General features: G+C 52.7%; 1 protein-coding gene across 1 annotated transcript in view; it reads right to left on the bottom strand.

Annotated features, from left to right (window-relative positions):
- The window catches only part of MLLT6 (myeloid/lymphoid or mixed-lineage leukemia; translocated to, 6), a 61775-nt gene that overhangs the window by 29872 nt on the left and 17295 nt on the right, over positions 1 to 14608 (bottom strand). Inside the window, exons 8-10 of the mRNA XM_014958941.1 lie at positions 12664 to 12780; positions 5310 to 5484; positions 4108 to 4554 (exon numbers count right to left, since the gene is read on the bottom strand). Coding sequence (XP_014814427.1) covers positions 4108 to 4554; positions 5310 to 5484; positions 12664 to 12780 — 739 coding nt within the window. The remainder of the gene's footprint in view (positions 1 to 4107; positions 4555 to 5309; positions 5485 to 12663; positions 12781 to 14608) is intronic.

Below are 14608 nucleotides of genomic sequence, written 5' to 3'. Positions count from 1 at the left end.
TCAGGTCTTTTTTTTTTTTTTTTTGTCTTGAGCACTTGGTTGGATTTTGCCTCCATGATTCATTTATTAGTAGCCGCGGGGCTGGAACACAACCCCGACTGCCGTGTTGTGCCTGAACCACAGGGCTGTTCCTGAGGGTTTGAGTGGCCTCCTCCTCCTGTCAGCACCTTGCCAAAACCCCAGCAACACCAGCACCGGGTCATCCCCCTCCTGCCAATCGCCGGGAGGGAAGGATAACTCTTTGAATCATCCCATTCTCCCCTTAATTCCAGGTGACTGAATCACTCCTGCCTCGCAGCTCCCGGGATATGATTCCCACTGGGATCAGCTGTGCAGTTCCCTTCCCCTGGCACTCAAGAGACAGAAGGTGCTGGTGGGGCCAGATGGACAAAATGCCACCAGTGACAGGCAGACAGACAGACGGGCACCTTCCGTGGGCTTGCAAAGGTCATACCCAAGCATAGGTGTTCCTTCATGCTCCACATGCAGGCATGCACACTTGTGAAGGCAAAATAAGGGCACGCTGGTGTCAGATCATCCGGAGAATTTGGAGCCACCTCTAATGAGGACCCTGGGCTTTTAAAGTGCTTGTCACTCAGCGTGACACAAGGGCAGGGCTTTACCTCCCAGGAGGAGCTGCCAAGGTTTCTGGGCTAGGGGAGCACGAGACAGTCTAACTGCAAGAGCTGAAAGTCAGGAGGGTGCTTTTGTTTAACTACTGGTGCAAAACAAAAACATAAACAAGAAACAAACAAAAAAAATATCAGTCCCACTCTGTTTTGGGGAAAAAAAAAAAGAAAAGAAAAAGAAATCTTATGATGCTTCTAGTTTCCTGCTTATTAACCAGGCAATTTTCCAAGAAAAATGAATTTGCCTTGGTGGGAAAAAATGAGCAGTTGTAAGTAATTCAGTGTTGGCACGTTCACTTTTGGAAGTTGAAACAGTGGATTTTGTTGCATTCATGACAAAGCCAAAGGGGAAGGGCAGAAAGTAACTCAAAACAGAAATGGAAGATGAGAATTGAGAGTGTGAGATATCCCTCATTCAAAAGATTTTTTTAAAAAACCAGAAAACAAAGCCCCAGTAAAAACTTTCAACTTATTCTGAGCAAGCAAAAGCTCAGTAGTTTGCACTAGGTTTGTACAGCTTCAGTGTGTAAAAAGACAACAAATTTCAGTAAGGAAGGACCTAAATTCATGCACTTTTCTAGCACGTGTCCAGGGACACACGTTGTCCAATGGACACACCAGCAGATGTGCTTTTACAGGATTTCAAGCCAGCGTGTCATTAGGGCAAACACAAGCACCCCCTGCTTGGGGAAAAGCCACTGTCCCTCTCTCCTAGCCCCGGGCTCTCTCACACACGGGATGGGGGCAGGCAGGGGGGGTGGCTGGAGAACTATGGATGCAGTTGTCTCCACTCTTCCAGGGAGACCCCTTGGGAATTCCAAACTCACATACCTTCTGATTCACGTACCTGCCCGGCTGCTTTCCGACTGATTTAAGAGCGGGTTGATCGATAGCCCAGATGCGAGGGGGCTTCCAAAAATGTGTGAGGAAGGGAGGCTGAATGTTGAACCTGCCAGCGAGAACACCTACATGGCAAAACGAGGAGGGAGAGAGAGAGAAAAGACTTCGCAAAAATACAAGAGGAAAATAACTTCATTATTCCATCTCCTCTTGAACCCAGCTTGCTCATGAGAGAGAGTGTTAAAAATATCTCCTTGGAAGTCTCGCTAGACAGTTGAAATCTCCCCAGCCCTGTCTCTAAGCCAAGAGGGCTGAATGAGCCGTGTTAACACCGAGGCTGTAAAACTAACTCTCTCCTCCCTGTAAAACACCTCTCACAGCGAGCTCCTGACAAAGGACAAGGCTCCGTCTCTTGGCACACACACAGCCCACCCAGCTGGGACGTGTGAGCCCTCCCACCAAGTTATCTGTGCTGCAGAGTGAAGGTAGGGCTGGCACTGGTGGCAGGATCCTGCCGAGCAGCATGGGGACAGCCAGGCCTCTGCCACCCGAGCGCCGTCTGCGCTCCCCTTGCAGTCACTGCAAAGCAACACGTCCTTCTCAGTTGCAACTTCTCCCACCCCAAAATAGGCTGCTCTGATGCAAAATTGCCTACATCTTTCTACAGACTCTAAAGTAAGCTGCAGTTGGCAGCTCCCCTCCAAACTGAAGGCAGAGTGACTGTTCCCAAGTGGAAAAAGCAAGCCTTCTGTGCCCACTGCTCTGCCAGTGACTGCTCTGCCACACGCTCTCCTCAACTACAGTCCCTCTCCTGGTCCTGATGTTCTTACCTGTGTGGTGGAGACGGAGGAGGAGGAAGCTGGGATGGTGCTAGCAAAGGGAGACCGGTTGAGCTGTGGGAGAGACGAAGTGCCCTGGTGTGCCAGCAGGCTGGAGGAGAGGGGTGTGCTGCAGACAGCTCTGAGCACTCCGCCCCCGTGGGAAATAGGGTCCTTGTTACTGGTGTAGATCCCTGCAAGGGGAGGAGACGTGTTAGAGAGCCAGGCACCCCTCCCATGGCCTGCAAGCAGCTGGTTTTCTGCAGGGCTCGATCTCAAAACGGGAGGGTGGCACCGATGCACAAGCCCAAGTGCAACACGCATTTCAGCATCTCGTAGCCTGGCGTGCAGCGAGGGTGGTCACAGCCTGTAATCCATCTATCAAAAGGTATCACCAGCTTTTCCAGCCTTGCCCCTTCCCCACCTTCTCGTTTGCCCCCCACAACCCCAGAAATTGCAGCAGAAAGCGACTCACCGAAGGCACAAGTCAGTGGCAGAAGAGGGTGATGGGCTCAGAGAGTCCCACTCTCTGCTGCTCGTGTTAGACCACACTCCTGCTGAGCTAACCTGCCCCCTCCCGCGATGCCCAGGGACGGTGGTGGGGCAGGGACAGATAAATGAGGAAGAAAAGGTGAGGAGAGAGCTGCTGAGGAGGGAGGGGACAGTCTGACTTCCCCTGGGCTTAGGCAGGCAGCAGAGACACTGCCCAAAACCGGGTCCCTCCGAGCCCTGCCAACATCTCTCCGCAGAAGAATTGAAAAAGGAGCAAGCAGGAGAGCGGGACCTGGCAGCCACCTCCTCTTTGAAACATCCCTGTGTTGTTCCGGGGTGGAGGGGAGGCAAAAAAAAAAAAAATTGGCCTAAGGTTATGATTATGGAAGTTGCATCAATTCTTGCTGCTCCTCTCCTCTCTCAGGCAGCGCAGACAAATGGGCCAGGGCTCCCAGGCGCACACAACAAAATTATACACACCCCCCCCCTCCTCTCTTTGCAATCTGACCTAAATTGGAGCATCTGCAAACAACCCACAATAGACCGATGACAAGTTCTGCTGCCAGAACAGTGTCAAACCTCAGCCCCGAGCTGCAGGCCCCTCCTCTGCCTGCTGCCTTAACCCCTTCCTGCCCCACATCCTGGCCATCCTTAGCCCTGCCAGGCCAGGGAAGGGAGCTCTGGCTGGGAACAGCCAGAAGCCTCTCCGAGTTAATGGCACACCAGTCTCCCAACCCGACGTGGATGTGGTAAGACCAGGATGAGAGGTTTTGCTTTTAAAAGAGAGGTTAAACTTGAACCACTTCTGAGAGTCCCTCATTTGGGGTCAGACTGTGGTTGTTCCGGTTTGGCCTGGGAATGCCCTCTCCCGGCATTGCTTTGGGAGTGAAGCTCTGAGGTTTGCCAGCACTTGAGCAAAAAAAATAGTTTGAAATGCTCTCCCCCCAGCTCCAATCTGCAGGCCAGATCCAAGGAGAGAGAAGCTGACCCGGAGGAGATTTTAGAACGATGGCCAAGATGGGAAAGGGAGACCCAGATGTGCATTTTTATAGCTCCTGGGAGTGAATTAAAGGGACTGGATCCTGTGCTGATGGGTCCAGACACCAGCCAAGTGTGACGAAGGTGAGAGCGTGGCTGGGAGGAGCTGTGCACACCAAGAGCCCTAAGGGGGAACATACCTGAGCCCAGCAGCGGGGACTCCATGCTGAGGCTGGGCAGATTCCCCGTGTGGCTGAAGGACCGGGAAGAGTTGCCGATGCTGGAGCTAACGAGAGAGCCCCCGGAGAAGGGTGACGAGGAAGTAGATGTGGACCCAGCCAGCTGGGCACCCAAAATCTCTTTGCTTTTGCCCCCTTTTGGCCTGCCAGGCCCGTGCTTGTTCTTCTTGCTACCCTTGTGCTTCTTTTCCTTCAGCACCTCTCCCTCCTCCATGCTGAGGGATGGCATGCGCTTGTGGCTGCTGCTGCTGCTGCTCCCACTGGTCCCACTGGTCCCCACCGCGGGGCCACTGACGGGGTTTGAGGCTTTATAGTCCACAGGGGAAGCATCACGGCCTCTCTGCTGGCTCACCGCGGAGGTGGAGAAGCGCATGATGGACCCAAAGCCGGAGAAGATCACCTTCTGCTCAAAGACGTCCCCCTTCTGGCCTTCGTAGAGAGGGGAGCAGTGGGAAGAAGAGGAGGAAGAGACAGGCTTCCGGTACTTCTCGTCGTCCTGCTCGAGCTTGGGGAACGTCACAAAGTCCTGGGAGCACTGCAAGTTGCTGCAGGAGGTCCCTGGGGGAAGCAGAGGGGAAAGAGATATAGGATGGCTCGTGGTGGCAGTGAGTCAGCCCAGAAGGCAACAGGAGCAAGGTCACAACGCAGGTCCTCTGGCACAGGCTTGTTACTGAGCTGAGGGACAACTTTGTCACCTCCCAGCCCCGCTCCTGTTGCTTTGACACTCTCTAGCAAGCATGAGAGGTGCACACTAGCAACTTCAGCCCATCCAAACGTGTCTGCTCCCCCAGGCCCTGCATCAGCACCATCCCTCCTGCACCAATTAGGGTCCCCAGGGCACGAAACAGCCTCACTGTTACAACAACAGCTCAAAAAAGAACTGTGCGAGGTGGGAGCAGATGGGAGCCCCAAAAGGCTTTGACTCAGGACTCAGGGGAGCCTGGAGATCGGGTTTTGGCTCAGGTCTCTCCACTCGTACTCCTTAAAACACTGCTGCAGACAGTACCACCTACAGAGGAGAGGGCAGGTGCTGCCCATATTGCCTGTGCACAGAATCCCTTCCCTCCGCCCTCCGCTCAGAACATCTGGAGCTGGTTTTCCTTGCAGAGCAGCAGGCCTGCACCGGAGGGGAGCTGTAACACTCATCCGACTCAGTTCTCCCCTCTGTGCATGGAGTTAGTAGCCGTAAGACTCTTCCCTTTCCCTTCAAGGGGTTAAAGAAATAGCCACCAGCAAAGTTTCGGGGCACTAGCTGCTGAACAGGTATCTTTAGGAAGCAAAACATCACCCCTTCCTTCTCCTTCCCCCCTTACCTGCCGGCTGGAAGGTCCCGCTGGATGAAGCCGAGCTGAAACCAACCGAGCTCTTCCCGCTCCCCGTCTTCTTCCCCTTGTGGCTGCTGCCATGGCTCGAGGACTTCTTGCCTTTCACCTCCGACCTGCCGACCTCCGAGGTCTCCTTGCTCCCCTCATGGTGGCTAGTGGAGCCCTGGCAGCAGCAAACACAGAGGTGACTCACTCAGGCCAGATGTGGCCCCAGCGGGGGCTCTTTTTACCAATTTCCCCTTAAGAGAAGTAATTGCCCCCTCTGCCCACAAAGTGATGGTCAGGTCATGTTAATCAGGGGAGAAAAAGCAACATTTCCCTCTGTTGCTGCTTGGTGGCACCAGGCTTTATACCCCCTAGGGATTACACTCATCCCATCTCCCTGCAGGAAATTAAACAGGGCACTGACAATCAGGGCACAGACACCAGAGATGTCAGAAGGTTATTCTGCCCAAACAAAATCCAAATTTGGCTGCGATTCAAACACGCATTTTCAGCTGCCTCTCTCAGGTGTGCTGTGCTCAGCAAGGTCATTCCACCTGGGGGAACCTGCTCGTCCTTGTGCCGTGATGGGAGTTTCCCTGGGTTCCCTAAAGCATCCAGGGATCCAGGGAAGTGCCTCCCCTGCCAGCCCAGGGCTTTCCAAATCCGCTGCAGTAAATATTTCCCAGTGACATTGCTCGAGCAGCATCTGACCATGCAGCAACAGATGCTGTCCAAACCCCATCTAAGCCCACAGGAGACAGGGAAGCAAGGGGGCTGAAGAGGCTGGCCAGATGCTAGGAAATCCAGGAGCTTGGGATGAGAGAGAGAGAAGTGTGGGAGTTTAGCAGGGCGGGGGGGGGAGAGTGGAATGAACCGAAAACCAGATCCCCCCGGGCACCCACGCTGGGATATGAAACCTTCACCTTCAAGTCACTTCAAAGCCAAACTAGCAGCGTTCAAAGATCACTTCTTGCAATATATTACCACAACCAATCAATATTATAGATAATAGCTCCAACGTGATGGCTACAGCCCAAAATGTAACACCTGTACATTAGTGCAAACACCTTCTATTTCTTACGGAGCAGATACAAGGAAGACACAGAGAAGCACGATACCTTTCTTACATTCCACTATCCCTGACTCCAGATGACCTCTTCGTGGGGAGAGCTAAAGAAAAAAGGGCTTGTAATGCAGACTCATGAATGCCCAGATAAAAATCTCTCCCCATTCCTCCCACATGGTTTAATCACTCTGCACAATGCAACAGCTGGCAGCCTAACACACACCAGATGTGCCGGGAATATGAAAGACAGGAGGAAGGGAGTGGTGGAAATTAGGGGGGAGAGGAGGGGGAATCTGTATTTTCTCATCACAGACTCCTGGATGTAGGAGATTAAGCCTCCTTGATTTACGAGCTCGGAGGGAGCATGAAAATCTTTCCGACTTTCCACATCTGCCTGGGGAGGGAAAGGAGAGCAGTGTCTGGGGGCTGTGGGATGTCCTGGGACCGCTCACCAAGTCGCAGGAACGAGATGGCTCACGTCTCAGCAGAAACGCAAAGCCCCGAATTTTCCCCCCCATAAATTCACCTCTTTGGAGCTCGGCACAAGGTGCACGAGGCCCCAGAAGGGCAGGGGGAAACCACATGAGAAGACATGTTCTAAATGCAGAGTGTCGGGAAGGGAGTGCAGGGCAAGTAATGAATTAGTGCAGGGTGGAAGGGGGAAACCTGAGCCGGGAAATAAATCTTAATTGCAAAATTATAGGGGGAAAGAAAGCGGGGGTGGGGAGGGAGAGGGGTTGAGCTGAAGGTGGGGAATGGACAGACACTCACCTGTAGGGCTGACCTGACCCCACAGACCTCCCCGAGAGACTCCCAGAGATTTTGGGGGCAGGATTTTCCCACCTCCTGCCAAATGCTTGCCTAGGTATCGTTTTGCCAAACAGGTGAGGGCAGACAGATCTGTATGGCAGGACCACGAGCCCTCCTCACCACAAAGGGCTCTTCTCCAGCAGCTGCTCCAAAGAGCTTGAATTTGGGGCAAGGGCCCAAGCGCTGGAGCCGAGGAGCAGGGGAGGAGGAAGCTGAAACCACACTAAATCACTTCCCCTCCCTGTGCCTCTATTTCTTTCCCACTTTGCTCCGTGGAGCCTCCAAAGCTCTGTGTGGCAGCGGAGCCTTCCAGGAGACACACGTGGACGGCCAAGCACAACACAGCCTTGGATCTGAAGGGGAGGGTCTGCTCAATGCCAATATTAATAAGTCAGGAGGGCTGCAAGCCCACCACCTCCCTAAGGAAGGAGATTCTCCAGCTCAGGGCTGCTGCTGAGAAGGAGCAGGAGTGGAGAAACCTCAATCTCTGGCTCATCAGTTTTCCTCCAGAGTGGAAATCCACGTGTGTGTGTGCAGAAACAGCAATATTTCATGTGTTGCAAACAGGTGGGGGTAGAAGGGGGGAGGGCATGCTGCAGAAGGAAAAAAAAAATAGGAAAGCACTGAGGAAGTGAGAGAGCTCTCTTTTCAAAATGAGGCAGCAGCTAGGTTTTGAAGGTCTGTTTAAAGCAACCAAGTGAGAAATGCCACCAGAATAAACCTGCTGCCCCAGCTGGAGGTGACAGCCTGATGGGGAAACTCCTGCCTCAAACCTGGAGCTGGGAGAAGAAAGATGAAGTCGCAGGGGCACCCAAGCACAGGCATGCACACACCTTCCCCCCCCGGCACTCGCTGTCCCCCGAGTACCTGTTTCCTGGCCTCCCTGTGACACTGTGCAGCACCCAAGCTCTTCATTCATTAATTTATTTATGGGAAATCAGAAGAGCATCTCTTTGCCTCCTGATTGGCGGGACGAGCTCCTCAGAGGGAACCACTGACGAAATACAGAAGGGGTGGGGGGAGGCTGGTGCCGCGTCAGAAGCACAGAGCGGCTTTGCCCTGGATTAAACTACTGGAGAGGGGAAGGAGGGAGGAACAATGCGCCGGGAGCAGGAGCTCCTGCAGCCCACAGAGCGCAGGGCGATGCGCCGAGGCAGCCAGCCGGGCAGGATGGAAGCCCCAGCTGCCTTTCCACGCTGGGATCACCACTCGTTAGAGGTCAGAGGAGTCTCCATCGGGATGCTCAGCTACAGCATCTCTGTGTCTGAGCCATCGGCAACCTTTAACCACGTCCCTTCCCTCAGCCCCGAGACCAGGCAGCACCGTGCTGTGTAGGTGGGGAGGGGAGACGCAGAGAGGCCAAGATTATATTTCTAATTCCCTAATGTCACCGGCAAATTCCCACTCGTGCCGGGGCAAGGGATGCTAAAAGGCTCAGGGATTCTTACCACAAACCTCCGTGCTGAGACATGCTTTGATTTGCAGGGGTAATCATCATCCTTCCCCCACAGGCTCCTACCCCATCACAGCCACTGTGAATCTGCCTGAGCCAGGCATGGAGCAGAGGTTCCCAGGATCTGTCAGCTCCAGACCAGTCCTGGGTAGATGCTGAGAGCTCAAATAACAGTGGGAAACCTGGAAAATCTCCCTGCGATCGTGCGCTCTTGGCCCTGCTGTGTTCCCTCTCCAGCACCTGAGTGGGAGAGGGTGGGTGTGGGGAGGCTTTGGCATCCCCGGCTTAGATTACAAAACCCAGATCAAGCCAGATGTTGGGAGCCCAAAACACGTAGCATGTGCGAGTGTGTGTGTCAACAAGTGATCGTGATGTCTGCAGCTGGCAGGAGAAGGCAGCTGGGGTGGCTTGCAATCCTGCAGATTTACTGCAAGTGCAACAGAGAGCGGCAGGACGGCTCCCCGGGGGCATTTGCAGGGGGAGGGAAGAGGCTGCTCTCTCTTCGCTGCTCGCCCTTCGCCTGCTCATTAACCTCGATGGCCAGAACCAGGCACCAGCTACACGGAGGGATCCCGAGCGCAGGAACTGCCTCCCGAATTTGGCTGGCAGCCTGGGACTCCAAAGCCCCAGCAGCACTGGCTGCCAAGACTTACTGGTGAGCCCCATCGCTCCTCCCCTGGCGAGAAATCCTCCTCTGCCCCAGGCCCGCTCCATGAACACCATCTTTCCAACAGGCTGTTCAAAAGCATTACCAGTTGGCAGCGCTTTGTAGCTTTTGGATAGACCACATGAAATAGCCAGAAACTATTCTAGCCAGAGACTACTACCCAGAGGGGATGTTTTCTGCCTCCTTCCCACCCCCCAAAAAGTCTGTAGCAGCTCCAAGCAGCCGGCACGACAATGAATGAGAGCCTGTATCCAGCACAAATCCACTCTCTACAACCCTTCCATCTCCAAATCCACCACCGGAGCAGCACTGGGGGGGATTTTCAGCAGGTCAACTGCTCCGTGTGTTCTCTGGAAGGGACAGTCCCATGCCCCACGAGCAGGGTCTCCTGCCCCTCTTTGAGAGGGATGAACATCTCATCGCCCAAAGACACTTTTCAGAGGCAGGAGGAGAGCTCAGGAGAGGTGTTACGAGAAGTTGTTTGCACGCTGTGAATTCACACCCCAGTTTCACTTTCCGGTGTAGACGAGAGCTGAGGCCACACCACCGTGTTTTCGGTATGTTTGTTTCCTAAAGCAGAGTGAAGCAGGGAGAGGCTGTCACTGCACAGGACACTGAGGCCTGGTGGAGTCCAAGTGTCAGATATTAATGGTATTTAGATTCCTAGAAGTCGCAGGGAAGCACTCAGTGAAATGTTCGAAAATCTGGCAGAAGTCAGAGGTCTAGCACAATTGATTTCAAGAGGAAGACTGAAACCACATCAAAGGATCTTCTTCAGAACTAAATGGTTCAAGAGGGGAGCGCAGGGTGGACGACATATTAGGTGAAAATTGGAAATGAGAAATAAATCTGGATTGCAAAATTAAAGGAAAAGGTGAAGCCAGAGGCCAGGCTGCCTGAGGGAGTGAGGAAGTGGGATATACCACTCCAGGGGAACACAGCATCAAGGGCTGGACCAGCCTCTTGTGGCTCTGCACGGCCACTCTGGGCCAGTGTCCTTCTCCCAGACATCAGGACACGACCATCTGCAGGTCTTTGAGATCTGCTCTCACCTGACTCCTCCCCATGGAACACTGGGGGCTGTGTCACCTGCAGGGATTATCCCTGGGGAATTTACCCTCTGGTTCCTTGGGTAACTTGGAGAAAACCACAGAGATGATAAATTATTTACCATGCAAGTGGTAAAGAGAGGAAGAGACCCCAGCTCTCTTCAGACCCCAACCATGGCACAGCAGGAACCATCAACGCTCTTCTTGCAGTCACACATCAGCTTCTGGTTTGCTGCATCTACACCACCCGCTCCCCAGTACACTCTGCTGGGACACACTGTACTATCTAAGACCCAGAAAGGACAAAGACTGTTTTGGCTTCGACTAGGACACTTGTTTGGACACGGTCCATTAATGTGTTTCAAGGTTTTACATTAGTCTAACCCGGGCAATGTTACACTCATGCAACCACCTAGAAAGCCTCATACAACCACCCCCGGAGGGGTTTGTGCGAGGTTGTAGCAGCTCTTAGGTTTGAACCTTTGGTAACAGAGGGTTTGAACAAGGCTTTGGGATCTATGCAAACAAAAAAGCAAGGGAAATACACTCTCTGTTATGAGGATTAATAATAACTCCCTAGGGAAACACTAAAACCCTGTCACTCAAGCACAGCTACAGTAATTAGGATCTCCTGAATTTTCAGCTTACAAAGAGTTGAAAGCTGCCTGTAAAACTGAATTGCACCCTTCCCTCTGTATTTATAAAGGTCTGGCAGGGCTTTGGAGGAGACAGTGGGTAATTGTCTAACAACCACTCCGGCTGGCCAGGAGTCAGGTTTTGGATTTCAGTTCAGCTTGAGAATAATCTTCTTAGGCCATCAGTTCCTGACAGCCCTGTTAACTGGGTGAATCTGCTCTTCCCAAAAGCCAGAACTGAGCTGCCCAAACACGAGCACAGGTAAATGGAGAGCAATTGCAGCTCAGGGGCTGTCCCTCCACTCCGTCCTGCTGTAACTTTCTGCTGCTCCCAGCCGGAGAACCGTGAGACCAGCTTTGCCATTTCAGCTCTGACCTACATCTACTCCCTGCTCCCAGGCTTGGCCGCACACACAACATAGAAAATCCTCTCCAGTCCTAACCCAAAGCAACCCCGTGCTGACTGGCAGGAGCTTTCACTCTCCCAGACTGCCCCTGCAGTGTTTCTCACATGTGCAGACACCGTTAGCCCGTGAATTTTCATCTTCACAACGCAGCCCTGCCACGTAAAGGACACCCAAGCCTTTCCGAGTAGCATTTCTGTGCACAAAAGGACATTCCTGGGACATGTTGTTTATTTGTCCTAGCAGGAGCTTGGCCCTAGTTCTGCTCTCGCTTACACCAGAATGGCCCTGCTAAGGAGCTGCATTAATTCACTTTCCCACTATAGAGAGCACAACTCCAAAGGTCCAGGCACTGGAGTAACCTCTCTTGTTCCCTGACCCTGAACAACTGCAAACTCAGCCTTCACCTTGTCTCAGGTGAGCTCGAGGCAGGTTCCACCGTGTCTATTCTGCATTTCTGGAGTCTTGGGGACTGGCACGAATTACAGAAAGCTCAGGTCGATCCTGATTTACAGCCAGGAGCCCACGTCAGCAGCATCTTTTCAGCTGTGAATATCAGAAACACACTGACATCCTGACTGGGCCCCACCAGTTCTGGGCACTGGGCAGCCAATTCTGCACGAGGGACATCTTCCCAGCAGGGAACTGCACAGCCTCCACACCTCAGGAGCAAAATAGGCCACCACGCCGTGTGCCCTGCTGCCTGAATTTTCCTGAAATGAAAGAACTAAATAGGAACCAACCTCCCATTGTCTCAAAAAAGCTACCTCTATTATGCACTTTGAAGATTTTACGTGCTTCTAAGATTGCCTGGTTCTGCCCCCCCCCCCTCCATCTCATCTCTATCAGTTTGTCTAATAAAAGATAACACCTCCTCCCACAAGCCTTGCCTTGCTTATCCACCTGCCTGAGCCGTTTACAACGTGGCAGCAGAAAAGGCCAAAGCACGGGTATTTATCTGTTCTGCGAGAGCTTGAAATCCGAACATCTGCTGCAAAACAGGCTGGCACTTCCAGCTCCATCACTTGGGAGCTCAGCTCCATGATTGTGTCGTCAGCGCTGACAGAAATCAAGGCAGCTGCCGTGTTAAATTCCCAAGGTGGGCGTTGAGGTGGGGAGTCAGGCAGAGAGAGCGGGAATGTGACGAATCAGGAATCAAAAATAAATGGACAAAAGCCCTTTCTCTGCTCTTCTCTGCTCTCCTCCCCGTTTCCTAGGAAAGCTGATGGGTTTTCCCCTGCCCTCCCTCTCCACCCTGAGTTCAAGCACTCACATGCTGCGGGTTGGGTACCTTCTCTGCAGCCACGGGCACCGAGGATGGGGTAAGGCTGGTGGGAGACTCCGGACGTTTTTTGTGCTTCTGTTTAGGTCTTTCCTTGTCTTTCCGACTCTGCAAAAGAAATCAGAGAGTACTGGAAGGCTAACTTTCCCTCTGCTGAGAATAGCAGTTGTAAGGGAAAAGAAAGGAGGGTGTGTAGGGGTGGATTTACAACCATACATTCATATTCCTCTCTCCTTCTCCACCCATCCACACGAGCCCAGTATCCCTTCCCCCACATCCCAGCTTCTGGCTGGGACCGTCCCACTATCTCTACCCCAGCTGCAGCCAACATCTGGAGTGCAGAATATCAACAGAAGCCCAGGAATCAGTTTATGGTAAGATGATAGGGAAAGACTTAACAAGCTCTGGCTGATTTCAAGAAACCTGAGCCTTCCTCCTGCCGTTTCCCCAAAGGGACCCTGTGCCCCCTCACTCTCCACCTTCCTCGAAGGGCTTCTCAGATCCACCCTGCCCAGTCAATGGGAGAAGCTGGATTTCAGCACGTGTTGCACGTGCACAGGTGAAGAGATCAGTCAGTGGAGATCTCAGAACCCTGGCTTGAACCTGAGCTAGAGATCCCCCCCATTTCCCCTCCCACCAGAGACAGCTGGTCTGGGTCCATCTCTGCAAACAGGGGACAAACTATTTAGTTGGATTCCTTCACCCTGTTTTTTCTCTCACTAAAACCCCAGAAACAGGGGATTCTTCAACTTGCAAACCGAGGAAAAAATCACGGTCTGAGAAACCCTGAGTCCTGCCTACCCTGATTTTATATTCTCCTGGGGAATAAGGAGGTAATTCTTATATTGTGCTGTCTGGATGTTTATGCTAAAACTGAGATGAGTGAAAGGACTGAAAACGTAGGCCTGTGTGACCTCAAGTCAGTGGGGCTTGAGGATGCCCAGGCCAGCTGGCACACAGGATGGATGGAGAGAAGAGCATCTCCATCATACACTCCTGCTTCCTCCCCGTCTTCCTCAGCTCCACGCTCCCATGGGAACACGCTCAACGGACTACAGGAGCTCTTCCCTGCTACCAAAGTCAGCTAAAGACATGGACTTCTTTCCTGAAACTGGAGAACTTCTGTGCTGAGCTCCAAACTTTCCACTGCAGTCACTGGTGCGTGGACCAGGAGAGCTGCTGTCAGATAAACACCTGCAGAAGATGCAGGGCTTAGAAAAACCCATCCTCTTGTCTCTGAGACCTTTTGGTGGGAAAGGATGCAAATTCTGCTACAATTCCCTCACACGGGTGTTTTATTCTAGAAGCTGAAGTCCTCAGTCTGGACCAAAGGTGTGTTCAGAACAGAACAGTCACATCGAAAACCACTGATGCTCCAGAAAGACGCTGATTGTTTCCTCATGCAGGCAAAGCCCTGAGGCTACAGCTGCCAGCACACGCCAAAGAGGGGATGCTGTCAGGGGAGGATGTGATTGTGCCAAATATATGAGCTCCACTGCACGGGGGTTTTTTTTGGGGGGGAGGAGAAGAGAGTGGAATAATTAGCTGAGAAAACAATACACTAAATGGGAGAAAAAAGGGGCAGGAGGAGGAGGAGGGCAGGAGGAAAAGTCTGGAGAAGGCAAGCATGAGGTGAAGCAGAGGTGAAGCAAAAGTGCTCCAGAAATCAGCACCTTCCAGTGTGGGTTGGGCTGAATTTTCATGGCCTGTGAAAAGGAGACTCAGCCTGCAGCCCCCAGAGGCCCTGCAGTGTAAACCTGCCATGGCAGAAGCTCTCACTGGGACGAGCTGGTGAAAAAAAAGGAGGCAAATCCAGCCTCCAGCTTCACTGCGCTTGCTGAGTGCACACCCAGCACTGCCAATACCCATCACTTTATCACACAGTCCTGGTGTTTGGCATCTGTGTTAAAGCCTCTGTTCCTAGAGCTTCAGCATT

This window comes from Calidris pugnax, unplaced genomic scaffold (assembly GCF_001431845.1).
Source record: "Calidris pugnax isolate Ruff unplaced genomic scaffold, ASM143184v1 scaffold335, whole genome shotgun sequence".
In the NCBI taxonomy this organism is placed as follows: domain Eukaryota; kingdom Metazoa; phylum Chordata; class Aves; order Charadriiformes; family Scolopacidae; genus Calidris; species Calidris pugnax.
This window is presented reverse-complemented; position numbering and strand designations above follow the sequence as displayed.